The 26,943-nt window shown below is 41.2% G+C and overlaps 3 protein-coding genes and 1 long non-coding RNA gene across 9 annotated transcripts in view; 2 read left to right on the top strand and 2 right to left on the bottom strand.

Moving 5' to 3' along the window:
* Window positions 1–9,195, top strand: part of MCUB (mitochondrial calcium uniporter dominant negative subunit beta) — a 51,399-nt gene extending 42,204 nt beyond the window's left edge. For both annotated transcript variants that reach the window (XM_068941882.1, XM_068941883.1), the window contains exons 4-8: window positions 4,866–4,970; window positions 5,181–5,341; window positions 6,182–6,385; window positions 7,869–7,985; window positions 8,992–9,195. In XM_068941882.1, the coding sequence (XP_068797983.1) occupies window positions 4,866–4,970; window positions 5,181–5,341; window positions 6,182–6,385; window positions 7,869–7,985; window positions 8,992–9,069 (665 nt within the window). In that variant the 3' untranslated portion in view covers window positions 9,070–9,195. The remainder of the gene's footprint in view (window positions 1–4,865; window positions 4,971–5,180; window positions 5,342–6,181; window positions 6,386–7,868; window positions 7,986–8,991) is intronic.
* Window positions 9,196–9,561: 366 nt separating this feature from the next.
* Window positions 9,562–19,853, bottom strand: CASP6 (caspase 6). 4 transcript variants are annotated; one of them, XM_068941881.1, is made up of 8 exons: window positions 19,763–19,853; window positions 17,291–17,332; window positions 16,463–16,505; window positions 14,602–14,748; window positions 14,104–14,180; window positions 13,472–13,647; window positions 11,777–11,936; window positions 9,562–11,157 (listed from the first exon to the last, which is right to left on the bottom strand). In XM_068941881.1, exons 1-8 carry the CDS (start codon window positions 19,794–19,796, stop codon window positions 10,919–10,921), a joined length of 918 nt encoding a protein of 305 aa, XP_068797982.1. In that variant the 5' UTR covers window positions 19,797–19,853; the 3' UTR covers window positions 9,562–10,918. The 4 variants fall into 4 exon arrangements, with proteins under 4 accessions (XP_068797982.1, XP_068797981.1, XP_009663699.2 ...); XM_068941880.1 differs by having other exon boundaries at window positions 17,288–17,332; window positions 19,763–19,841; XM_009665404.2 differs by lacking the exon at window positions 19,763–19,853 and having other exon boundaries at window positions 17,288–17,923.
* LOC138067158 (uncharacterized) lies at window positions 14,748–26,080 on the top strand. 2 transcript variants are annotated; one of them, XR_011140881.1, is made up of 3 exons: window positions 14,748–15,778; window positions 16,903–16,967; window positions 25,363–26,080. It is a non-coding gene; the product is annotated as an uncharacterized lncRNA (long non-coding RNA). The 2 variants fall into 2 exon arrangements; XR_011140880.1 differs by lacking the exon at window positions 25,363–26,080 and adding an exon at window positions 18,283–18,419 and having other exon boundaries at window positions 14,755–15,778.
* Window positions 22,232–26,851, bottom strand: PLA2G12A (phospholipase A2 group XIIA). The gene is made up of 4 exons (XM_068941896.1): window positions 26,527–26,851; window positions 25,590–25,666; window positions 24,835–25,000; window positions 22,232–23,800 (listed from the first exon to the last, which is right to left on the bottom strand). Exons 1-4 carry the CDS (start codon window positions 26,747–26,749, stop codon window positions 23,682–23,684), a joined length of 585 nt encoding a protein of 194 aa, XP_068797997.1. The 5' UTR covers window positions 26,750–26,851; the 3' UTR covers window positions 22,232–23,681.
* Between the last annotated feature and the right edge of the window lie 92 nt (window positions 26,852–26,943).

Here is a 26,943-nt window from a genome sequence, read left to right as displayed (position 1 = left end):
GCAAGCCTAATGACTGAGCCACCTTGTAAAAGGCCCAAGAGTCAAGTCAGATTTGCAAGTCAGAATAAGAAATGAAATGTGAGCTGTAAACTGCTCAATTCTTTTGAAAGTTAGACTTCAAATCAACGAGAGAGAGATTCAGTAAGCACAAGCAAGAGACTAAACGTAGCTAACTGGAATTAAGAGTTTAAAAAAAAAAAAAATTGGTGCAGTGGCTAAAACAGCATTGAAGATCCAAACTGCAAGGCAGCTTCCATAGCTGAGGTCTTGTGTTAGTATGATGAAATATGCAGGTAGGAGAAATGTTTTTTGGCACTTAAATGCCTGGTTCTCAGTGGAACTAATACTTAAAACTCCTCATAGCTACTTATCAAAATGCTGCCCCATCTTTTTTTCCCAACTCCTATTTTAAGTGAAGAAAACTGGTTTTTCCTAGCAGTGACTAGTATGGCCCTAGGTTCTGGCAACGTAACATCTCTTGCTCTGTTACCAGACTGCACTGTTTATGTAGATTCTTGAACTGCAGCTAGACACTTTGCTTTTCATATCTGTGCAATTCAAAACTAGGCAAGTTTGCTAGCAGGAATTGAGAGTTTGAGTTACTTATCTGCTAGAGGTGACCTGTCTCTCCCTGTCCCCTACCCTGATTTTGGGGAAATTATTTTTATAATTTTCTGAAGATAGGAATTGATAATGAAGGTGGACTCTCAAACAGAAGTACTTTGTGCCTTCTGTCATATGCTCAGAATTCAGAAGTATCTCTGAAGTGGTGCGTTACCACTTTAGACTTGTTATGAACTTAGGTCTTCTTTTTTTCCTCTGTGGAATAAAAGGGCAGCTCACACTTGAACTATGAAATGACTCTTAATATCGTCTGATGATTGAATTTGCTCCCTGAAAGTTTTTGTTGTTGTTTTAATCCTCCAAATCCGTGAAGCAGGTAGACGGACCCTTGCCTTTGTTGATTCAAGCCATTTATGCAGGTAGATGACTTACAGGCATCGCAAAAGATATTTGGTAAGACTCTAACGTATTTTCAAAAGGCAATGCAATAAATCATTGTCAGCAGCTGTTGTTCCCTGTAGCGTCCAAGTTTTCATTTAAAATAATTGTTTAATGGGATGAGGGAGAGCTAACCAAGAACATGCTCCTGTGAACAGTTATTGGTGAGTGCTGCTATCTCTGCAGACTTCTGCAGAATGACAGTCTGATCACTGCTGCATCCCCTTCTTCTGTGCTGTGTTAGTAAAAGCTTTATGTTAACTACTCCTGCTTCAGTGCAAACTTCATTTACTTGTGAAGCATAAGGTAATTAATTTCCACAGCAAATCTGTCATTTGAGCCCTTTTTTGCATAGATGTGCATCAGGTTCCTAAGTGAAAGGAAGTAGGACTTTTTTCCCCTAATGTCATCTGTTTAAACCCCTAGCTTTGGAATAAAACATTGTGTGCTCTGATTACAACAATGACTGTTATATAGGTCTCTACTCCATGTTTTCAACTGTGAGCTGATTGTAATAGTAATGAATACCTTTGGTGTTTAATTTACTAGGAAACTAATATTGTAGAGAGAAAATACTGGTCGAGCACTATGAATTGCATTTAAACATATATTATTTAAGAAAACTTACAGAGATTTGTTTTAGTATAGACATTTTTCTTGTTTTGTTTAGCCATTAAATGAAACCCAACCTTAATTGAAAGCATAGAAACATATCTGATGATTCATTTTCATTTCCTGTAGATTGGATTCTAGCCCTGCAAAATTTCTGTACACAAAAAATGGCTCCGTGAGCACATTTGAACACCTGTGCTTAGACAGAAGAAGGAAAGTGGCTTCTTGCTGAAAGCTTTGATGGAATTTTATATTAAAAAAAAAGAACAAAACTAAACATGTTTCTGCTTTTCAGTGAATGAGGGTTGAACAAGTTAATAAATCTGTATTGTATCAGATGCAGAACAAAGAGCCTGTCTGGCACTTCCTTTGACAAGCATTTTTTGCTTAAATGTCGCTTTATAAATGTCACCTTAATAATTTACATGCAAATGAGCTTTGTCCTATTACAGTGTTTAAAAAAAAAAAGTGAATGGGCACATTAAAATTTCAAATTTTGGATTGAAAGAGATAGTTTTCCAAATTTGCCTTGCTACCCACAGAGTTGGGTCAGGGAGCCAGCTGGTGCATTAGCTCTTGGAGTTCAGTAATCTAAATCTCAGCAGATGGGGCCAGGCAGCAGAGTTCCGGGGAATAAATAATTGCAGGTGTGGGTTTATCGGCAGCGCCTTTCTATAGCAGGCACATGGAGACAGATGGAGGAGCTGGGGCAGTAGCGCTGCAACAAATGTTTACCTGCAAAAATCTTCATTAAGTTTCATAGCCTGATCATTATGCATGTGAGGGGTAAAGCTTCTGTTTTCCGCCTCCTGTGCACCCCTTCACAGGCACAGGGCAAAGGTGCCCTTTTTATGCATAGGAAATGAAGACAAGGTTAAAGAGCTGTTGCAGAGCAGCTGGCCTCTGGTTTTGGAGCCCTCGCACCACAGCTATGTCACATGTCTGGAGGCAGTGCTGTGCAGCACCACAGGTCTTTGGGCTGTGTGAGTCCCCTGTTGGGGGAGGAGTTGAATCAACGGGGCTGGTGTGACTGGGTCCCTCTGGGATCTGCTGGCCACAGGCCAGGGACAAGTCTGGGGATCCACTGTTACATCTCACTGCAAATGACCCCGGGAGCTCCTCTCCTGTCTCTTCATCCCCCTGCAGTATGGGATGTGATCCTTTGCCTCTTAGCTGCCGAGAGCTGCTGTGCATGGTGATATGAGCAGGAGGAATGAAAGCCAGCAAGTAAGAAGGTAGTAATGTACCAAAGGAAACAAGCCATTTACAAATGTCAGGCCCCTGTAAACAGTGAAACAAAAAGCAGAGGTTGTACAAAACCAGATCTTTTAAATTTCAGCAGAGGTTTTAGATTACACTTGCCCTAGTGTTTTGAATGTCAGGTAGGAAGGGATCCATTTCTCATTTGGATGCAGATAACTTTCCTGTTGTTCGAGAGACCAGAAATGTTGCCAGAGTACTAATCTTGCAAGGTGTGCTGTGTTGAGAATGCCCTGGGAAGGGCCTGCAGTGTGTCAGTGCTGTTGGATAAGAGCCAATTAAGTTTATTGAAGTCATATTCCATCTACCAATGGCAGATCTTCTCTAAGCCCTAGGCAGACACAAATACTGCCTTTTGGGTGAAAGGGCTTTTTGCAGAGAAAAATAGTAGAGAGGGAATGAAAATATGCAAAAGAGGGGGGAAAAAAAAAACCAACAAGGCACTTTCCTGATTGAATGTCACGGTTGCCCCCTTGTTTCCAGTTCTAAGTTATTGAAAATAGATGTGAATGATTTTTGTTCTCAGCCTGTTCTCTATGTTGGTGATGGGATGGCAGGCCTGTAAAGTTTTGCATAGAAGAGCCAGAACAGGGTTCTCCAGAGCTTTTTGTACTAACACTTCTGTGATTCCTGGTCTCCCTTGTACTGTACAGTCTAGCTATCTATTTCTTAACTCCTTGTCACAACTGGTGTTAAAACAGAATGATTACAAGTTCGAAATTTTGCCATTCATACTGACTGTTAATAAAAATCCGGAGAATACTGCTGACAAGAATTGCTCTCTTTGACTAGAGGAGCTTGTTCAAGGAAAGACACAAATCTGTAATTGAAGATGAGGTCTTTGAAGATCATTTAACTTCCAAAAACCCTTTGTTCTAGAGTCAAGCAAGGATACAGACTTGTATGTGGATGGTGAAAGAAAAATGCAGATCTTTCCATCACAATTTGTTGTGGTTTTATGCAAGACATTTCTTCTTCCTCTGCCCTCCCTTTCTCAGTGGGTCCATTCTAGTCATAATGATAGCAATCATAACAAGAAAATACACAAACCTGCTTATAACAACAATATCATTAAGTTTTTGACTAATTCTGTAATCACAGACCAGGTTTTTATATCCGCTAAAGCTCCTAAAAGTGGGCCTCAAGCCTAGCTTTCTAAAGGCTTACTCAGCTATGCATTCCTTTTGCATCATAGGAACATTTTCATGAGTAGAAATTTATAAAATCTCTCTTACAGGAGAGACCTGCAATTTGTTTCTTTGTTTGTTTGTTTGTTTGTTGATAACAACCTATGTAAGTTGGTAGGATTTTTTTCTGAGTGGCAGATATTTGGGAAATAAAGTATTTTAAAATTCACACGCATGTTCTAAGTCCTTGAATGTATGTGCGTAAATTTTGAAGGTCTTCAGTAATATATTGTCCTTCATCCAAACAGTGCAAATATTGATGTTAACACTTAAAAGGCATAGTGATCTTAAATGAGTGAGAAGTGCCTGTAAAGAGAAAGGGGTAGCCTGATTCTGCCAGTTCCTGTGCAACTGAGCTCTTGTAACACTATTTCTCCCTTGAAAATTGAGTCTGGCTACACTCGACTGATTCCCAAACTAAGTCCAATATAGAAGAAAAATAGTAGTAAAGGCTAGGTAGCAAAATAGTAGTAAAATACTAGTAAAAATAATAGTGAAGACTAGTGAAACTGAGAGAATTGTAAAGTCTGAATGATGCTGGTAGAGAAAGTCTTCAGGCATATTCTCTGTCTTGATGTATTCCTCTTCAAAAATGGAAAGGAAAAGAAGTTTCCTGCACAGAATGGAAGTGAGGAATAGCAGAAAACACAGGGCCATACTGGTGATTTCCTGCTTGGTATCAGCTACCAGACTTATTCAAAGTACCATTCCCTTCCAAACATTATTAATAGAGAACTTTTCCAAAGGAATATCAGCTAATCTTTTAACACTAAAATGACTTTAACTTAAATCTTTCTTCTGCAGATGGTAGCAAGGTCTCTGATGCAACCTTGATGGAGGTCTTATTGATGAATGACTTTAAACTTGTTATCAACAACACAACATACAGTGTGTCACCTCCCAAAAAAGGTATGAACCACACTTAATGACTCTGATCATCTCATTTCATCTAGTGAAAGGCGTCAAAAAGCCTCAGAAAACAGGAACCTGTCTGGAGAAAGGAATCACTCTTTGCTTTTGTTCAATCTGATGGTCCTGCTTTTTTAGGGGGTGGGAGAGAAGAGAATGAAGAGGGGTAAGCTTTTGAAATGTGTTATATGACAAACATTTTCTTCTTAGATAAGCTGAGTAGTGAGCATGCTACTGAAATGGAAGATATCAAATCCTTGGTTCACAGACTGTTTGTGGCTGTACATTTAGAAGATCACCAGATCAGGAAAGAGAGAGAATTACTACAGAAACTGGAATATCTGAAGGAACAGCTGCTGCCTCTTGAACAGGTTGGAAAGGGGGTTTATTTTTACTGTAAAAATCCAAAATGTTTCTTTTCATCAAGAGTGAGTTTTGCCATATGAAGAGATCAGCATGAATGGCTAGGGTGTGTCTCCCTTGTTTGTCAGGTAAATGAGAGTCAGTTCAAATACAGGATTATTTGCAGCTCAGTTCTTTTCCTTCCTGCTGTGCAAAATTCCCCAGGTAGAAACCAGCAAAACTTGATAAAACCATCATGAACAAGCCCTTCTGTGGCTGGTATTAGGAGTGAGAGTCCACTTAGTCACCTTTAGCTGTATGTTTTGAATACCCATAACAGAAAAAACAGCAGTGAGGTGGAAATCATCTGTGGCTTAGGCTAGGGTTTTCTGTGGTCACTAGGGCAGCCAAATTGTTCGGACTACTGAGTGCCATAATTCAAGAAGGGAAGGTATGAGTGTTGATGTAGGAAAGGCTGCGCTAACCCAGCATGACAGGAGAAAGCCAGAGAGAGCCTGACAGGATGAACAGATTTCTTGCTGCTGTTGGCTTCAGACCTGCTATGTGAGGACCAGGCTCAGAAAGCATTAACCAGAGCTGCCTTGAATGATGAAAGGAAATCCAGTAGACGTAAATCCCTAGTAGTGGGAAGGGGAGATTAACAGCAGCATCCCCCAGGGCACAACAGCTGGTAGATGCCTATGCCTATTGCCCTTGGATTTCAGTTGTCTTCTCTTGGCAGGGTAGGTCAGTAGGAGGAGAGCCCTGACAAAAGGATCTGGCCCAGCAGGAGAGAATGTAGTTGAAAAACAGCTGATCAGTTGCACTCATGTTCTGGCTTAACAGGTTTCTGTATTTCTTTTCCCTAGATGAAAGCCAGAATCGTGGACAGTGCAGATGCAAAGACCTCCAGGCTTCTATGGGTGGGCTTGGCTCTGATGTCGACACAAGGAGGAGCGTTGGCGTGGCTTACGTGGTGGGTCTATTCGTGGGATATCATGGAGCCAGTCACATACTTTATCACTTATGGGAGTGCCATGGCTTTCTATGCCTACTTTGTTCTAACTAAACAGGTAAGTCCTCATTCTGTGTAGGTCTGGAATATTGTGAAAGAGGAAAACAAACTATGAAAATCTGAGTGCTTGGGCTCTGAGAAAAGTAATTCAGTAGCCTTGCCATCAGATGAGCACTTGGTTGTTTTCTACCATAGCTGTTCACTGTGTGAAATCAAGCCAGGCACTGTTACACGTGAACTGCAAACAAGCTGCTGAGCAGAACTGCTGTCTATGAGATTTTGTAACCTGGGGAATCAAAAGTGATGAAGGAAATGTGCCCTTTTATTTTAACTTCTTGCAGATCACTTTGAAAGGTAACTAGCACCTTGCTCATTGTTGTAAAGGGAGAGCAACTAGTAGTGCTGTGGTGGTTCACGAACACTACCTTAGGAGCAGACGAGGAAGGAAATCACTGAAGAGTATCTTTTATTTGCTGGAGTTCACATGCATACAATGCAGGGAATCTGTATCTGCGTGGCAGGAAATCTGTCAAAATTTGACAAACTGGGGGAAAACTGGCAGTTGCATTATTGAAATGCATCTACTTTAGCGTGTGAAAAAATGTTTATCACTTTGTTCTGCATAGCCTGACTACTTTTCCTTGTCTTTGAGTGAATGGAGGTAAACTGATGACAGCTGAAATAGGGAGGAACTGGGTGTTGTTTAGAAAAAAAAAATTTTCGCTGAGTAACAAAAAAGCAGACCTTAACTGAACTGCAGAATGCAGACTAGTCCTGAAATCATATCGCTTGGAGAAATGTTTCTTTTTTCTGTTTTGGCTCTACTCTATTTCCAAAGCAGATATTTTCATGTTGAACTTTGTGTGATGCAAAACTCTTCTTGTTTGTTAGCGAGCTATATGGAAGAATAACCAGCACTTACTTCCATAAAACCAATTACAGAAATCATGAGACGCCAGATTAATTTAGTAAAAAGAGGAGACATGGCTGTTTTTATGAACAGCTGGCTCTGAATATGAGTTTTACTCCTTCTCGCTGATTTTTAAGAAGAGCTAAGGCATTCCTGCTTTTTGTATGTAGAGATCACTATGTGTTATTTTTGAACAACCATTGGTGCCACTGTTTGACACTTTCAAATACATCTTTGAGAAATTGCAGTTGAACTTCCTCTGACTCCTTGGACAGTCATCTCTATTTATTCAGATGGCTCCAATCATTAAAATCAAGATACGGCTTTATCATGGTTGAAAATTCCTTTAGACATAGTAGAACTAATTCCTAACCTGTATCTAAAAATTCCTTATGATATATAGAACCTTTATATGTAGCCTGTTAGCAAAATATATGCATATATATAAAAACATATATATAGGTGTGTATATGTAAATCCCCCCCCCCCCCACACACACACTTATATCTGTTGAACTAGGCTAGCTCCCGAAACAGGCTAAATTTCTATTGAAACTATTGTACAAGTAACCTTCTGACCTCTACCTATTTTTCTTGCTAACCTCAAGTATGTTCCCTGCTTTCTCCACCAGGACTACATTTACCCAGATGCTAAAGACAGGCAGTTCCTCCACTACTTCTATCGGAAATCCAAAAGCCAGCGTTTCAATGTGCAACGGTATAACAAGCTAAAAGAAGACCTAGCAGAGGTATTTACACACAGTCCTTAAATAATGAGATGGCCTCTGGGGTATGAGTTTTCAGTAAACTCTCAGCTAACAGAAAATTGACTTCAAGGTGTATGACTTACATTCAGAACAGTTTATTACTTATCAACCGGTTTGAGCTATTTAAATAACCATGAGGTATGTTTGTCACTGGCATACGCACTACTTAAGCAGGTCATCAGAAGGAGAGCCTTCCATGAATTTAATTGAAAAAATAAGTCAGTTTGTCAGCCCTACATGTCCCTTTTTTTGCATACTTAAATATTTATTTTGCGTATTTTTTGCACACTTAATATTTGCATCCTCAGCACTTTTAATAGAATAGCTGTGCTGCTTTCAAGAACAGCATGTTTGCCGCACTGCTGTGGTAACGCAGTCTCTCTACCTTGGAAGGAGACTGTCTTGCAGAGTTCAGCATTTGACAGCTTTATGCTGCTCCTTAGGCGATACGCTTGGACTTCCATCCAGTCTCCCACGTTCTGTAAAGCTGATGTGTATGCCTGGGAGAAACTTTGTGGCCCTTGTGAGGGGTGGGAGGAGGAGGAAAATCTTTGCCTACCCCACCCTCAGTTCTCATTCCCCCATCCCACCCCGCCAGCTCTGTTTAATGTCTCCTCTCATTCAAATTGAAACTACCCTAATTTTAGTTCAGGATTCTTGGTTAAGGGTACGATTTGGTAAGTCACACATGGCATAAGGCTATAATTTGATGCTTTTTTCAAGGGTCGGAGTATGAATTTTGTAATTTCTCTCTCTTTTCTGGAAAACAATACTGTGGGGTGGGGATGGGGATAACAGGGCACACACTCCTCTCTGGAACTGGCTGAATGACCGGAGTATGTCTGAATGTTCAGCATCCTCCACTTGATTAGTTTGATTTCCTTCATAAGACCACCATCTTATGAGAAAGATACCAGATATATGAAAGGGGAGGAGAAAATTATGGGCTGCAGTAGGATGAACTTCTCATTCTTTCTTGGACTGACAGGCTGAGGAATCGCTGAGGCGTCTGCGCCAACCTCTGCAGCTGAGGCTTCCAATCCAGGAAATCAATGACAAAGACTGATTTCTTTTTTTATATCTATTTGAATTGTCCTCTCAAAGCTAATATGAGCATTTAGTTACTCTTCAGAAAATGGGTATTTTTGACCACTATAGTTTTGAAAGTTACAATAAATATGAAGTAATTTGATCACTTGACTGTTTGGGTTTTTTACTATATGAAACGAGTTCTTCAAGATATTTGTCAAATATCATTAATAAAATAGAAGCATTTCTCTCTCTGCTATAACGACAGGGATGTTTTCAAGAAAGAAGGCTGTCTTTTAAGGACCATTTGCTATAGCACAGCAATAGTTCAGGAAATAATTAGCTTCTGCACTGAGTATTAGGGATTTTCTTCTGAAGTGATTGCTTCCTTTTCCCCAGCTCTGTGTTGATTTTGTTGGTATAACACCATTGGTGGAAGGTAGACTTGTATCCGAAATAAGCTCTTCTAAGCTTTTTTAAGTAAATATTGTCAGAAAAGTAAGATATATCAAGCTCATTTACTATAAAATATTTTTTACTGTTTCATTTTATTGAAAGAACTTATCAAAACATTCAAACATACATGATTCATACAAAGCATAAATGTAGCCATAATAAGATTTAACATCTGTGACTTAGAGCATGATAATATAGAAGGATTTAAGTGAAGCAGACCAAGTAAGTCAATTATTTTATACTCAGGAAATTTGATTATGATACTTTTCTCTGCTTGAGTTCTCCGTTGTGCCCCCGAGTTAAGCGTATGTACCAATAATGTAAAAATATATAAAAATAATAAAGAAATAACAAAGAAATAATAAAAAGTACTTGCTTCCATCGAGGATGATCTAAATTACTGATGCTTCTACAGTAATAAGTGGAAACATCCTATGGTGATCAATGCACTATCACTTTTATATACACGCAATGACAGTGTATAGATGAACTTGTCTGGGGCCAAGGGGAGAAAGAGGTCAATCTAACAGCAAGGCCTGAAGTATAAAGGTCTGCATGTGCTGTATTTTGCAGAGCTACCAGTAACGATCCATGAGAGTTGTAGGTGGTACTGGAACTGATGTACTTTAGCTTTAGAGGCTAACTTACCCCTGACAAGGAATGTATTTGTAACTAAAGTATATTTAAGCTAACACTAAACAAGCTTTATGTGGTTGCAGTTTGCCAATGCTTGCCAGTTCCCAAGGATGCAAAGCTAATAATACTCTGAATGTAAATGAAGTGCAAGCAAAAAGCAGCTTTTTGTTTTTTTTTTTTTTTTTTTTTAAATAGAGCTGGTTTCAATACAACAGTTTTACTCCAGTAGTATCTCTTTCTGGTAGGAGAAATTAAAAAGTTGTGGCTAAAAAGCTCAATAAGTCCACACAAAATTAAAGGTGGACACGTAAGTTTGGAGTCTACCAAAACCAACACTGTCCACACATTTAAAAAGATGCCCTACAAAAGTATATATATCCCTTGTAAACTGGAGTAGCTCTTGGAGCAAGAAAAGCTAATCTAACGCAGCCTTTCAAAAGTTTTGGAAATAGTAAAAACGTACCATAGTTAGATGAGAGTCAAGAAAAAAATCTTTAAACAGTCTTATTTTAATAAAATCTGAGCACCTGTTACTAGTCTTGCACCAATCAGATTTCCCCAAATTCCCTGAGATGAACAGAGCTGCAGCACCGGTTTTAAAATTGTAAACTAATCTACAGAAGAGCTATGAAGTTTAATCCCTGTGCTTTTGCAAATAATCTTGTAGATTAATTTTCAAGATTTGAATACATTTAGACTACAGAAAGTACACAGTATTAATTTCCTGAAAGAAGATGGCATTTCTTCAATTTTCTGCAGTGAGCATTAATCAATAATTTTCATTGTTGATGTATCTACTTGGATTTCGGATGAAAATACAGTTTTTTAGTTAACATTGAGGCAAAACAAGGAATCTGCTTCTTTCCTATAGCATTAATATCTCTGCACATATCTACCTTGCGATGAGCCACTTTCCTGTTAACGACAGTGAGAAGCTCTGTGAACTCCAAGGAAGAGCCGTGCTTTCTAAGTGCCTCGCATAAATCTTGAACGTACCAGGAGCCATTCACAGTTTCGCGGTGAGAAAAGTACCCTATTGTAGAACAGGCACATAAAATTACATTCAACTAAAAGAGCAGTCATGCCACTTGAAGAATATTCATGAGAGTTACTGCTTACTAGCCTCATCCATAAATGCAGTCAGTGGTATTGTTAATGGGTATAAATCCTGTTTTGTGAATTATATAATTTTACTAGAAATTGTACAAATCTGACTCGCAGATCACTGTTCAGTCAAGAGGAATACTGATCGAGGTGTAGTGGTAGCTCACTGCCCACAGGATTGTTTCTGCAAGTTACAAGAGAGCAGATAGGACTGAGATCAAGCTACATAGTGGACGAGGGAAGACAGGCATATAGTGCAGGGAAATTTAAGAGCCACCAGAATACTGCCATCCTGGAAAATGCTTGCTGTCAGCAGACAGCTCAGCAACAAGACTGTGAAGAGAGCATTTCTGGATGTCAAACTAACTGCAGTTTTGATGGTTTATTTTCACTTTTTTCTTAACATATGGAGTCTTTCCTAGAGGAAATGTCACTCATGATCAGACATGCAAAACAACTTGGATCTGTGCCACTTGTTAGACTGCAAAATGAAGAAGTCTGTTATAGGGAAATATCAGAAGCAAATATGTAAAATATTAGAACTTTACCTTGTGCCACAGAGTAGCACATGAGAAAGTCTGCACCAGCAGGCAGGGTACAGACACCAGCTGCATCCACTTCAGTCTCATTGGCAATGGATTCATTCTCTGTACTGTCTACTAAATCCCGAACAACAACTGGATCATCATGTTTGTTACCTCGACATGCCTAGCAGAGGGAAAAGCGTGCTTCGTTACCATGAATGTGGATTTATAAAGCCCCATTTACTTCTCCATCAATCAAAATATTGGAGATGAAGTCCACTGAAAGCTCTTGAGATGATGGTAACTGCACTGAAGCACAACCATCACTCTGTGCTGTTACGCTGCTTCTTTAGTACAAGCAAATGTCTTAACAATTGAGGGAGGCATTTTTTTTTTTTTTTGTGAGAAGCCAGTAACTGAGGCTGGTATGGTCAGTGTTGCAGAAAGGCTATACGTGGAAGATAAGAAGGTAAGAACACACTCGAAGATACGAAGCAGGTAACAAGCATTACTTAACAGCTGTCAGCAAGAGAGAAACATGAAAATCTTCTCTTTCATTAACAGCAAGGACAGAACTTCATCACTATATCTTCTGAGATTTCCAATGGCAAACGTTAACTGATTAGTCTTTGTGCTGTAAGTGAACTTAGCTAATGAACCAAACTAAGTCAATTTGCTTTATTGCGATTGGGTATTATAAATATTATATGTAATACATAACTGTAATATGTAGATGATTCCATCTTTGGGCACCTGATTTCAGAAAAATTTAAAGCTGAATGAGTCCTAGTGAAAGACGAATTAACAGTGCGCTCATTTTTGTAATGGCCTGGTACCCAAGTTAGCTTTCACTTGCAAAAAGGTAACCCTTAAAGAGGTTTATTGGAAGATGGCTGCTTTAAGCCACAATCCCAACTACATAAAGTACTACAAATTGTAATAATTGCACACTCCGCTGAAGGCCAGGTTCTCATCTGAGTTGGCCAACGGTAACCTGGCTAGAGCCTCAGGTAACCTAGTCTGACATCATAGCTGACTCTGCTTTGAGCAGGAGCTGGACTAGAGACCTCCTGAAGTCCCTTTTAGTCTGAATTATCCTATGACCCTGTGAACCAAGAAGTGAAACAGGAGGTTGCATATGGGCTTTATGTGACCACTTAGCACAAGAAGTATTTCTGAGCCAATGGAGCTCCAAACTGATTCTTTAAATGCTAGAGAGATGCCAGGCATAGGTGACAGCAAAACAAACAAACCCCAGCAACAAAGAAAACTCTGCAAGTATCAAGTAAAGGGACTTTCCTGGAAGGAAACAGAGAAAGTGAGGAGGTCTGATGGCCTTCTACAGCCTAACCTAGGGAGCATGAGTTGTAAACAGTAGCAAATGAGCTGAGGCAGTTGACAGCTTTCTCCCAAAACTGACGATGCTGTCTTCCCTGCCATTAAACATATACTGACAGTCTGTCTGACCTGGGCTTGATTTTGGTTGCTCTTTGTATAATTACATCTTACTAAATACTGTTAGAGCGTACCTAAAGGTTAAAACAAAACAAAAGAGTCCTTGTCTTAAATGCCTTAAGGAACAGTGTTCCATCCCATTCTCCCCTAAAGATATAAAAACTTTCCCTTTCGGAAAGATTTTTCCAGGAAAACTGACTTCTGCATCACAAGAAGATGATACAGATCAGTATTCTCTCTGTTGCAATTAGAAACACGTCTTACCTGAATGATAAATATTTTAGGCTTTCCTACCAGACTCTGGCACCTGTCTCCTCTGAACATGCTTGTGATTGCCTCAATTTTGATTGGGGCATCATATGCGTAAACATGGTCATCCTCACCATGGCTCAGGATCACACATACAAAGCAGTCGGCATCACTGTGGTCCTCCGCAGAGGCTGAAATAGTCAAGTGGCGTTTAGATGTCAAGGGGTGTTTAGAATCTTTAGGTTAAAAAAAAACATCATACGTGTGTATCATATCATTTAATCTCAGATCAGGCCTTTTTCAAACTCTTCTTTCAGATAGTGTAAGACTGCAGAGTTCTGAAGGTAAAGTGATTCACAGTGGCTGAAGTTTCAGGCCACTACAGGTAAAAAGGAGAATGGTACTAACTTCTCTTGGCTGCAGGTAACTTTTTTCAGTTCTTGGCAACTTCGTTACTTCTCTCAATGGAAGCTTCATTTGAATTGCAATAAACAATCTGAAATCTGACCTTTAAGTCCATTAACGTTAAAAAAATTCTCTCATGCACAAAAATGATTTTAGGATGAACACACCAAACAAAAAACAGTAAGATGTATCTAGAATTGCTGCTATGAACGGTTATACATAATCAATATATAGTCTCCTACCATCATAAATTTTCTCCAGCATATCTTCTGCTTTCAGGTCATCAAAGCATCTGACTTTAAATCCAAGGTCTGTCAAACTATCATTGAAACACATCAGTATTAGTAAAAACCTTTTCTCAAATTATGCACGCCAGTTGCTTTTTCTGTGACAGAATGAGTATCCAACGGGGTTATTTATGATAGAACAGCTAAACTTGACTTTGAACTCGGGCTAGTTTCAAGTGTCGGTGTAATACTAAAATTGTTTTGAACTGTTTGTCAGAAGAGAGGTCTGGACTCACTGAAATCCATGGGACTTGCGCTAGCAGTTTCAGGGACTTGGAGAAATGTGAACTGCAGCGTTTTTATCATGGCCATCTTTGCCAAGCCTGTATAGGTGCTTATTTCTGCAACATCTTTTGTTCTGTACTTCCACATAGGATCCAGGTGACTGCTTATTTGAACGAGATTTCTGAAGTTCAGTTTCTTAAGCTTTTGTAGATAAATCAAGTTTCTTACCTGCGTGCCAGATTGTTTTTGTCTGCAATAGTCCCACGTCTTTCTGTCAGCATTAAATGCCAAAAAAAGCGCTCCTGATTGAAGATTAATGCAACTCCTCTTCTTTTGTGATTCATTTTGTACTGCTCTAAAGGGTCAAGTGTTTGTCTGTTGCCAGAGATAAAAAACATTCTTGATAACTGAGTTAATAGCTAACTGAATTCCCTGTCTGTTTTCCTACTAGCTGAGATTTTTATAAATAACTAGAGACTGCGAGGATGCAGTTTCAGAAGAAAAGACCTTAACACCTGTAATGTTTCGGAAGGAGCCAGGTCACTAGGTCTTTTTGAAATTCTCAGGTACACTAAGCAATTAAGTAAGTGTTGGGTGTGTACTAGGCTCTGTCAGGTAGAGTTAAACAATTCCTCTAAGAGAGCCTCCTGACAGGTGACAAATCTATCTCATTAGTAACAAACACAGAAGGGTATAAAAAGGGTATGTTTAAATGCAGGTCCACATCTCCATGTTTTCTATTTAGTTAAATACTATTTTAACATAGTTGGATTATGTATATGTATTTATTTGGAACTGTAACTGTCTGAGATTTGCCTTATGTTTTATGAACAATTGCAGCATAGAGGTCTGTGATAGCACACTGTTGATTGTATTCCTGGACCCAAAAGGTCCTTTGCAGGCTTTGGCATGGTTGTATTTAGCGGGAAAAAGCAGACAAAAATCTTACTGCTTCTGTTGACAGAGGTGATAGTGCAGTGAACAGAAGCTAAAATGCTTCTGGCAGTAGTCAGTACTATGGGTGCACAGAATGACAGTCCATGTCACGCTGCCCTAGAACTAGTTTCAAGCAGAGCTGTTATTTTTGGCATGTTACTGTGCTTTTTCCTCCTGTGGCATGTTCAGTTTTGGTGCCTTTCCTGGGAGGAGTGGTTTAGAATATTTGCCTGCAGAAGTTACCTAAGGATCACGGTTTCATCCAAAACCCTTTTTTTTTTTCCCCTCTACTACAGGACAAAAGTTATCCACCAACTATTTCTCCATTTTTATTTTGAGCAGCCCCTTAATAAAGCATCTTTCTGCAACATCTACAGAAGAATTCTGAAAAGGGAACAGAAACTTGGTGACTGTTTGAAGTCGAGGGATTTTTACAATGTTGACTGAGTAACAACAAAAAGTAAGAAAAGTGAGTGAGGCTCTTTATCACACTCTCTCTAATTTGAGTACTAAACCCGACAAAATGCAGATGTGCTGAAGTTTTAGACCTGTAGTTATGAATGACATTCCATGCATGCCAGAGTCTATTTGGATTTTGGTGATTTTCCTGCCTTAAAACTAAGAAACATGTTCTGAGGCTAGTAGGGATTTTGGATCTCCTCAGATCCTGAGAATGGCTGTTAAAGGATGGTTCCTTAAATAATTCTTCCTCTGCTCAGCTGTATTCACTGAGTGGGTGAGGCAAAAAAAAGTTACTAGAAGGGTAGTTTTTCTAGGGCTAGACGCTGTTGTAAGGTGGAATGGTAAAAATGTATGGAATCGATATCCCGTGGTCCCTGTCCCTTCTTCTGGAGGAATAAATTCTTATGCTGTGCTCTATTACTTACTCTGTCCACTTGTTCCTTAGATTGTGATGGTATCTTTGTCATGGTCTTTGCACATTGCCTAGCATAATAGGACTCCACTCCTAAGAGTCCATTCTGCATGCCTTCATGAAAAGAAGGCTAGTTCTACATCTGGTGTAGCTAACACAGTCTGTAAGTAGGTGGGGTTGAGGGACTAATCCAGTCACATTCTTAACAAAGATCAGAAAACCCGGAGCTGACCTCAGTGCCAGATGGCCCTCTCCCTATCATCACCATCAGAACTTTACCTTCTATCAAGTGCATCTACTTCTGTGATGTTCTGATTTCCATCTGTTAGAGAGACCAAAAAGTGATTTAGCTGCCAAATCATTCATTAAAAGAAAACAAGGTGAACATGTGCATCCAGCCACAAAGTGTGGCTGTTGGTGTGAATGAAAAACTCATTCACAAGTCAGGTAATTAGGTATGCAGTTGAATTGTGTCATTAGCATTAGTCTTTATGCACAGCTTTTGGAGGCTATTCTTAAAGTCATGACTCCAACAGCCTGTATTTTAGGTAGCTGAAATGTATGCATATAATATATATAAAGTGGGTACATGCAATCATGATCTCTGAATGTGTAAGGCACCAGGTGGCTGTATTTATTTAAACAGTCTCTTCAACTCAAAAGTAGTTATGATTTTACATACATAGTCTAAAAATACACTGGTATTTCTTTGATTTCAGTAACGCAGCTAATGCAAAACTGAGTATTCTGTTTGAAGTTGGATGCAGCCTATACGTCATAGCAGGTAATGTAACAGTATTTGTATCTAACTGAAAAGATGCAAGATATATACCTTTCCTTCTGGTAAACTATGTAGATCACATAAGTATCCCCAGTAAGAGAATACACATACAGGTAGACATTGTGGGAACAACAGGGAACATGCATATCCTGTGAATGATCAGAGCAAAGACTTGCTCTGATTCAACTATTCATAGGTTCAACTATTTATTCCTTCCACTTGAACATCTCAATGGGCTATAAGATCTCAGTTGCTACTACTGCCACTGGAAACTAACTACCATGTTATGAAAAACGTAACATCGTACATTACATCGTACATACTACCTATGGTGCTTAAGGTAGGTCTGCTATCCAGCTGGACTTGGCCTGCAATTAGAAGAGAAGACATGGTTACGTTTGCATACACGTTTACATACAATTTTCTATGCACCATCCCACCTTTTGCTATTTTTTCCATGTTTTCCACAAGTGATTAAAGCCTTGCAAACTAAACTAACATAGATATATAGCGATACAGGGGAAAAGCTTGTAATAACATTAGGATAAACTTGCAGAAATCTAGAATGTATTTCAGAAGCTTATATACTGAATACCATGGCAAAGGGGAAGAGGGGTACCGCTTAGTGGAAATCTGATCCCTGCCATTATTTATATGTAGACTTCCCATTTGCAGGTATTTATCATGCTGTCAGGTGTTAGCTCTTATTTATAAGTATCAGCTGTGAGCTGATGCATGACAGAATCCATTTCCGTGGGATGGAAACGTAACAAGTAGATCAAACTAACAAAAGAAGTGCTGAAGAATGAGTGTGGATAAAATGCAGCAAATACGTCACCTGTGCTTGTGAGTTTGTTTCTAATGCGAAGCAGAAATCTTTGTATGTTAAAGTTCACACTGCATTATGCTTATATTCTTGAAATTTGGCTGATACTTTTGCCTCAGTTAAAAAAAATACACAACTGACCTTAAAAATATTACAGTCTTCAAACTTTTTTAGCTAGAAAGTGCTGCCATGTAGACACAGAAGAACACAGTATTCCTGAACACCCTGGGCCAAAGGAAACTAGGGGAAGATGTTTTCCTTGTTCTTTTAATCTTGTCTAGTCATTTTGCAGTCTTTAGATTTTCACTGCCAGAGTCGTATTGCAGTAATACTATGTAAATAAAAAAAAAGATAGTGATTTATGGAAAATTTTCTGCTCTTCTTAAACCTCGTGAAGAGGGATTGTTTCAAGGGAATCAAAAAAACTAGGTATACATTTTGACTGGATCACGCTGGGATCTGATAGTACATGTTGCCTTGCATATATTTCAGTCTCTTTCAGAACACGTCTAGTGTTTTGGCCAAAGCACGTGACATTTAGAAAACACCAGGAACCAAACAGAACAAATAGGTATAAGCCTAAAAGCATCTTGACAATTACTGCCAAGGAAGAACAGTAAGTTTTACCAAGGCCAGGATTGCTTCCTCCTATGAAAAAGAGGATGCCAAGAGCTGGAAATGTAGAACACTCGATGCAAGCACTGTGATTCTGTTGGGCTCACGGTAATGTTAATGCCTCGTTCAGTGCCTAGAGGGGAGTATTCTCAGAGAAGGGGAACCCAACAAGAGAACAGCATCCAGTGCAAACCCTTAGACGGAGGGGTCCAAACCCCCATCTGCTACCGGCTAGTCCGGCTACCTAGTATGTCTTTCACCGTCTCTACTCAAGTCCTCCTTCTGCACAGCTAAAGACTTGGGTGTCAGGAGGTAGGAGAGAAAGAAGAGAAGCAGGAGCTTCGGGAGGCTACGAGCTGATGCTCCAGGCTGCTTACGAGGGCTGTCACAGCCCCTCTCAGGGCACTGAGGGCTAAATCAGGATTTGGATTCCCCGTTCTGAGCATTATTTGTGCATGCATAAAGGTAAATTCATTTAGGTCTGGAATGCTTCGAGTTTTTTATCTCCTTGTTTGACTTAAAAGATTCTCTGGTTTTAACTCTTCTGAGTTAAACTCAAAGGCTCAATATTCAAGCCCAGCAGCTATCAGTCCAGAGAGCTTTTGGAAATCTTTCCTTTTAATTTGCGGTTTGTCTCCTCTGAAAACGAGCATCTCAGAAATTCATTTTGTTTATCCTTCCGGCAATTTATATTTGGAATTGACTGGCACTTTACTGACAGGATCCGAGCCAGCCATCAGCTTTTCTGTAAGAAGACCACTTGCGGTGGCATAAAAGCCTCATATAAGCGATATTTCAGGTAGCAGCCGCCGTGTTTTCACTTTCCCCGCACTTCGACAGCGAGTCAGTCTCCCGCGTCGACTTCGACTTTCTGCAGCCTCAGCGTTTTTCCGTGGCACCCGCTGCCTGGCTAGCCCCGGCGTTTTTATCTGCCAGCCGCTTGCCTTGCCTCGCCCCTGCCCTCGGGGCCTGCCGGGCGGCGAGGGTGCGCCCGCCGAGCTGCCGCCCTCCTCCCGCCTGCTCCTGCCGTCGCCTTCCCCTTTCCGGCCCTCCAGCTCCACTCCGGCACCGCTTCCTCCGCGGCGGACACCAGCTCTTGGGCGCAGAGCTCCTCGAAAGGCGGGCGGGCGGGCGGGCGGACGGGCGGGCGGACGGACAGCGTCCTCGCCGGCGCTGCTGCTCGCCCTGAAGGCAGTCCCCGAGGCTCCGCCAGGGGCGGCGCCTCCAGCGCCCTTTAACGGCGTTCAACGCTACGAAGCCCTTTGCCCTCCAGGTCAAGTGCAGGCCCGCGTCCCGAAACCGCCGCCGGGGCAGCTCACCTCCCTGCCCGCCCGCTCCCCCGCCGCGGCCTCCCTACCTCCCGGCGGCCGCCGCCGCTCCGAGCTCGCCATGGCCGCACACACAGGCTCCCGCCGCGCCCCGCCTTCTTGCCCGCCCCGCCGCCCGCCTCCCCGCCCGGCCCGGTGCAGGCGGCCCTCCTGGGCACGGCCTCCCCCGCCCTCTCCTCCTCCGGCGGAGGAAGCGGGGCGGGAGGGGGGGAAGCGCTGCGGGGCTCCCCCGGCCCCCTCCGGTAACGTGTTCAAGCTCCTCCGGTTACTCCTGTAATTGTTCATGTATTATCCATATTCCTGTGCAGTGCGATTTAGCGATTGTGTTTCATTAACCACCCTCTGTCGTACCCAAAGGCATCATCCTCCAAACCGGTGAGAAGCTACCGTGTTTGAGGTACTGAGATTTCTCAAAGCTGTACTACACCCCCCCCCCCCCACAAAGGCACCTAAGGTTTCCTCTGCTGTTACAGACTACTGGCACCAAGAATGTCTTCTCATTCAGGTGCCTGTATACAAAGCGGTTTGAATGCAGATAATTTTACACCTTCCGTCTATTACTGCGCCAGACCTCTGTGACAATCTTACAAATGTGAAGAGCGAGCCAAGGTGTCTTACCAAAATGCTGATGCACCCGACCTTTTCAGCATGTGACTCTTGTTCACTGATGGCTTAGTAAAAATGGTCTCTAAATCAAAGCCCCTGACAGCAAACATCCTTTCCCTAGCTGAGCTCTGCAGATCTGTACTGTGCGGATGGACCTGAATTTCATGACCGGCCCATTTCTAGGTGGGCTTTAGGATGAACTTCGCTGTGAGCAACCTCTTAGAGACCAACACCACTACAGGCACAAAAGAGGAGGTGGCTTTAGACGGGGATCTTACGTCTTTTTACCCAGTCTGTTTGACCTTTATTACACAGTGTCTTGCGTAACTAACATTTATTAGACAAGAGGTCTCCCTTCTCATTAAAGGAGTCATAGGTATTTCTAATTGCTTTTGATCATTTTCCTTTTGTTTGACTTGTCATCCTCAGACTACCAGTAGTCAAGATAAATTGTGCATACTTCAGTTGAAACATGGTCTTATTATTAAGGATTCTGTCTTCCACTGTGAAACATTTAGATTCTTATCAAGTAGTAGTTGTTTTTTTTAAACAAACTGCAAATCCCAGATCTTTCAGCTTACACTAGCACTGTCCCTAAAACCACTACCCGCAGTAATTCTGTATAAAGTAGCAACGATAGAGCCTACATCTAGGATTCTGTAGTAGCTTTCTGTTAAGCAGAGTTTGAATTTATTATCAGCCATGTTCTTTAATTCACCAGTCAGCTTAGATCTCAGTAAGGCGATTTTAAGCAGTCATATATTTATTTCCCTTTGGTTGTCTGTAAGCTAAGAGCATACTCAGTCAGCCAGCTGAATCACTGGTAACTCAATCACATCTGTGAACCCTAAGGTAATGTTTGTCTCTGGGATGTACTTCCTGCTTATTTTGATATATAAAAAAAGCTTTTGTTATATATGCAGGTACATGTTTTGAAACAGTTTCAGATTGTTGCAGTAGCTCCACCCTTAAGTGGAGTATTTTTGAAAAAAAGCATTACAGATGGATCAGAAATGCAGTTCAGAAATGGAAAGTTTGATTGTGGACACACTGCTGCTGTTCAGATCATCCAGAAGGGCAAAATGGTCTGAGGGAGAAAGTTGTATTACCACCTTAAAGTATACACAAATTTCACTGTGATATTTAAATGGACAGCACTATTGACTACATAAGAGCACACACTAAGGAGACAAATGCCAAAACTTGCTGTATACGTAACCAGTTGTTAAATAGTATAGTTAAGCCTTTTCTTCATTTTGGGATTGTGGCACTGTAAAACGTATTTTGTGTAGTTTGCAGGTAACGATAATTAAAGCTTTCTGCCACAGAAAGGCTCAGGCAAAGTAAACACTCCCTAGAAGTTAAATTGCTTCCTTTGGCTTGGGAGCAGAACTACTTAAGTGTCGTTTTTTGTATTATTTAGCTGACTAAAGCTCTTCTCCTTTTAGTATTATAAATGGTCTGTAGGAAACTCTCTGAAAGGCTTTCATGGCATAATGACAGGTAAACACAGCTCTTCGGAAGAGTGAACATTTTTTTCTACATCCAGTTAAGCGTAGAGGTAAAACTCTTTTCTACCCAACTCAACAGCCATCTAGTTGCCTCATAGTCTTGTTTTGGACTCGCCCTTGTATTGCATCAAAGTTTTAATTCTAGCAAGCAATGTCCTTGCCATTCACTGCTTTAGTATTAAGAGACTTCTAAGGTTCCAACAATGCAATTCGAGACCAACTGAGAGGTGTTTCGATTCTCTGGCAGAAGATAAATTTCAGCACATCTGAAGGAATCGCAAGTTCCCCAAACCTAGTTTTAGAAAACTCTTCAGTGATACTTCTCTAGCAGTGCTCCTTTATATCCACAAACATGAAAAGAAACCATGAAGCCTGGCCAAAAAACTTTAGCAGGAACTTTATTCTACAAAGAGAAGGCACACTTACATTCAGTGTCATATAAAGTAGGCTCTAGTGGAAAAACAAAAACAAAACAAAAATAACACAAACAACTGTAAAGCAAAACCGTACAGAGGTATTTCCAGACAAGAAATCACATTGTAGTCCATGAGTCAGGTAAATTTCAGGCTTTTTGCATGGTTTCCACTCCCTGTTCACAGATGTAACATTTTAATTTTCAGTCCTCTCCTCTGTGCATTTCTAAGGCAGAGTCAGGGCAGCAGTTTTTATGACAGAGGGCCTAATACAGAAAGTTAACTGAGGTCTGACAATTGGAGATAAGAAATGAAATACCAGTACAGAGAACAAACCCAAAATAATTCAGACATCGTATGATTTCAGTTAGAGAAGTCACAGAGGGAACGGATGACAGAAGTACAGGATCAAATGTTTGTCAGCCTCACAGAGGGCATTTTAAATAAAAAGGTTCTGTTAGGCACACTGACTACAGCTATGGAACTTGCTTCTAGTTTCCAACAGAAGGAAAGCAAAGATAATATATTCACCAAGTTGTACCACTAGACAAATATAAATCAACCTGTTTGAAGAAACAAATATATCGTATCTACGCATACAGCACCAAAATGTTTTATTTGAAAAATAAACACTTAAGATTAATTTTTAAAATAACATAATATTGCAACTACATTTCAGCATTTTGTCAAATCAAAAGTATATCCTTAGGTTGCAAACTGTTCATTTCAGTGGTCAAGCCTTAAAAGGATCAACATGTTTGATCTGAAAAGTGCTGCAGAAGTGAGTTTGATATATGATCAGGTAGAACTATAGTGCAGGTGTATGCTCTTTTTAAGGGCCTGTTCTGGTGTTTTTTCACACAGAAGAGCATACATCAGAGAGAAATGAAGTCAGTTTATCCCCGTGAGATTCTACCAAACGCATGAAAGTACAGGATATTTAAGATGCCATATTAAACTCACACAAAACAGTCTTTCTTGTTGGAGCCATCAGATGCATCAACTCTAGTAACCTAAAATTTGACCTACATTAAAAGAATATCTGAGAATTCAATACGGCTCTTCTGCACCTCTGATTTCCCTATTATGCAGTTCTTTAAAGGTTTTTTTAAAGTTTTTTTTAAAGTAAAAAAGATACTAGTGTCTTACAATAGCACACCCTGAGCTTACAGACACATGCCAAAGGAAACAAATTTCAGTTTCCAAGCCCATGGGGTTTGCGGGGGGGAAGAGAAGGAAGGCTTGATTTTTTGTTTTAAACTTTAAGAAGAGTATCGTAGTGGCTTTCAAACCAGTATATTCGTATCAGTGTTTAATATATTACCTTCGGAAAAGTCTAAAGCTTTGTTACTGAACACTGGCCTCATTCCAGTTGAGTCTTTTACTTTATTCCATACCATGAGCTCTCTTATCTTCCTTTAGAGATCTGTTTTATCCTCATACTGACACATGCATGCAGCTCTCTGGCTGTCCAGGTAGGGTTTACATCCTAAATGTATAACTGCATCAAACAACAGCTGAACTGTTGATTCACAAGCTGCAAGAAAAGAGGAGTTTAGTTAGGAATACTCTTTAAATGGAATATGAGACTAATAGAAATGACTCTAGCAAACTGAAAGAGATTTTAAGAAAGAAACGATCCTCTCTGGTCATAGCAAGGAGACCATCAAACAAAAGACTGAACCAGTGCAGAATCATTTATTTTGTGACTAATGATGTTTCATATTCCAACCAAAATAAAATAAGCAAGCAAATTCATTGCAAGTGGATTGTTATCAGTGTTAGAAACATCGCTTAATCTTGGGAAGATGAAAGAGCTGCTTTACCCCTCACTTCTTGCAACTCAATTTATGACAAGCTTGCTATCTTTAACAGCAGCTCAACAGAACTGAACAAATATTCACTGCTTCCGACACAAACCACTAACAATATGACTTCTTGGCAGTCACGTGCATTTGAGAGGTGCCAACACAGGTTTGTTCTAAAAACTGACCGTTCAATGGAACTACTTACTGTAAGAGTGCCATTGTCCAAGTTTAAAAAGCAAGGTTATATAATGTACTGATCAAGATGCGGGCCGACAATCAGAAGGAACATGCTATGGGCTAAAATTTATGCGCTGAAGGACAGCATTAAGTGCTTGCACTCTAACCATATAGTATTCTAAGATCGTTACTTCATAGAAGGAAACAATTCAATATTTTTCTGCAGTTTACTAGCAATCACATGTAGTATACATTTAGAATTCATCCAGTAGAACAAAAATACTTGACTATAACACAGAAAATACAACAATTATTACACACACATTTGTATGAAGTCCTATTCCTGTCTTCATATACCCAGAAGGGGAGCATTAATTTTTTCCTCAGGGTTAGTTTTAATCCTGATCCCTTTCTTACATTGTATCATTGCTCGGCTATACAAATGCTGCATGAGAGAGGGAGAGAACAAGGCTAGGATTGCCTCTCTCAGCAACAGCATCAGCTTATGAAAACGTGGCATTACTGTATAGCACAAAGGCTCCTTGCCAGTCAAACTTCGGAAGAAAAACATGTTTTTCAGACTTACCTTGTACACTTTCCGATATTCCAAGTGTTTTCTGTACATCTCTGCAGATTTTGGAGAGGCAGGACTGAAACTGCTCATCACAATCATTTTTTTTATTGCCACAAGTATCGTAGCATCTGTCATGCTGATTGCAGCACTTCGTCATCGAAGGGATACCAATGTCAAACTGCAAAGAAAATCCCCCACCACCATTGGTATTCCAGCTAGGAAAAATACAGTCTACGAATACTACAAATATGAAAGTTAGAAATTAAAAACTAATAATACAATCAATTCAGCTGTCATTCATTTATCTCTATGATTTGCTGTTCACCTCTAACAAGTTAATCAATATTTTCTCTCTAGTATTAAGGAAAATGGATTAGTGTCAGCAGGGAGAATAAAAGTCAGTCAAACCCTCCACTTGCACAAACCGAGGGCTACTGTTAGGGTTACCCAATGCTTTTGAAAATATTCAGGAAAATAAAACATTTTTACCATAAGATTAGAAATTAATCAACGCTCTGTTTTATCCCTATAATATTTTAGGTCACTGATGAAAATATTTCTGCTACATTTGTTTATCATCTTAACATTCTCCATGTGACATTACCAAAGCATGTGCTGGAGCTAACAGAAGTGGGAACACTGCACGTGGATGCTGTCCTCATCTTCAGGATGAGGGAGGAAAAGAACTCCTGCACTGAGGAAAGTCGATGTATGAAAGACCACATACAGGAAAAAAAAAAAAAAACCCAAAGAACAAATAGGCTTACCTGAACTCCAAACAGAGGAGATCCACAACCATTTGGTGGTGAGGGTTTATATCCATAGCGGGCAAAGGGCTTTGATCCTGAAAAAGGGAATTTATAATTCCTCAAATAGATTTATTTGCGCAGAAGCTTAGTCCTGTCAAACTGAGGTGTTTGGTGGGCTTATGACAGTATCCGCCGTATTTTTGAACTAAACCTATGTTCAGGCATCTGAATATCAGCAGTTCTCACCAAGTAACAAGTTCAAAAGAAGAGCCCGAGTTAATAAGATTGATATACCAGTTAAGCGCGTGATATGCAGGAAATCATTAAAGAACAGGCAAGTTCTCTGAAGTATTAATGAACCTACCATCGAGTTCTCTACGCTGTGTATGCCATCAACAATACTACTGTGATTTTTCTTCACTTTAAGCTTTGGAAACTAGAATGAAGCCTAGAATTGTTGTTTTTTTTTATTTGTACAAGCGTACGTAGAATATGCTACAATAAAATTTAAATGAGGAGATACTGCCAAAGTCATGCCTCCCTGAACACGCAGTAGCACAGAAAGACTTCACATCTCAGGTCACGGAAAACCGTGGAGTCAGTTTAAGAAAACGACCCTTCACCTTATGTTGGTCCTGGGCACAAACCGAGGCCACGAGTAAAAGTAAGAGAGAAGGGAAAACAGGTGTGAGAACTGCCTGTTCCCGTGGAGGCAGGAAAAGGGCTAGCGCGTCGCGGCCGAGCCTTCCGCAGCCAGGCGGACGCCACCCTGAAACGCCCCGCCAGCCGCGGAAACAGCGCCGCGCAGAGCCAAGCGCAAGCCCGGCGGCTCTGCCCCGCCGCCGCCGCCGCCGCGAGCCCCTTCCGCAGCATCCCGCGCCGGGCGGCCGCCGCAGGGCAACGGTCGCCGCGGGGTTGGGGCTGCCGGCCGCGCCCAGCCGGCGCCCCGCCTCACCGTCGCCGCACTTGTACTGGCAGAGGCCGTCCTCGCCGCCCAGCAGGTCGAGGGCCGCGTTGAGGTACACGTCGATCTTGTGCACGCCGTTGCGGATGGTCTTCAGGGTCATGCGCCAGTCGGGCGTCTGCGGCGGCTCCTGGCCCCGCGCCGCCGGCGGCCGCGGGCTCAGCCAGGCGCAGGCCAGCAGCAGCAGCAGCAGCAGCAGCAGGGCACGGGCCATGCCCCACGCCCCACGTCCCACGTCCCACGGCGAGCGGCGCCCGCCGGGCGCTCGCTAGGCCCCCGCCGCCGCCCGCCCGCTCCCGCAGCGCCGCGCCGCCCCGGCCCGGCTCGCCGCCGCCGCCGCCATCCCGCCCCGCGCCCACCCGCCGGGGCCGGCCTTCCGCCGCCCCGCCTTGCCCCGCCCTCCAACGG

The sequence above is a fragment of the Struthio camelus genome, chromosome 4 (genome assembly GCF_040807025.1).
Source record: "Struthio camelus isolate bStrCam1 chromosome 4, bStrCam1.hap1, whole genome shotgun sequence".
NCBI lineage: Eukaryota > Metazoa > Chordata > Aves > Struthioniformes > Struthionidae > Struthio > Struthio camelus.
Note: the sequence above shows the minus strand (reverse complement) of the source record. Positions and strands in the feature narration are given on the sequence as shown.

Bases quoted from the DNA above. Each gene is read 5' to 3' on its own strand.
- PLA2G12A (XM_068941896.1), bottom strand. From the start codon at position 26,749: ATGGCCCGTGCCCTGCTGCTGCTGCTGCTGCTGCTGCTGGCCTGCGCC. The intron at 25,001-25,589 runs GTAAGCCTATTT...TTTTCTTTGCAG, and splicing joins CTCCTCTGTTTGGAGTTCAG to TTTGACATTGGTATCCCTTC. The intron at 23,801-24,834 runs GTAAGTCTGAAA...CTTTTCTTGCAG, and splicing joins AATATCGGAAAGTGTACAAG to CTTGTGAATCAACAGTTCAG.
- CASP6 (XM_009665404.2), bottom strand. From the start codon at position 17,423: ATGGAAAAAATAGCAAAAGGTGGGATGGTGCATAGAAAATTGTATGTA. The intron at 16,506-17,287 runs GTATGTACGATG...TCTCTCTAACAG, and splicing joins TACCTTAAGCACCATAGGTA to ATGGAAATCAGAACATCACA. The intron at 11,937-13,471 runs GTAAGACGTGTT...TCCCTCTGCTAG, and splicing joins CTAAAATATTTATCATTCAG to GCATGTCGAGGTAACAAACA.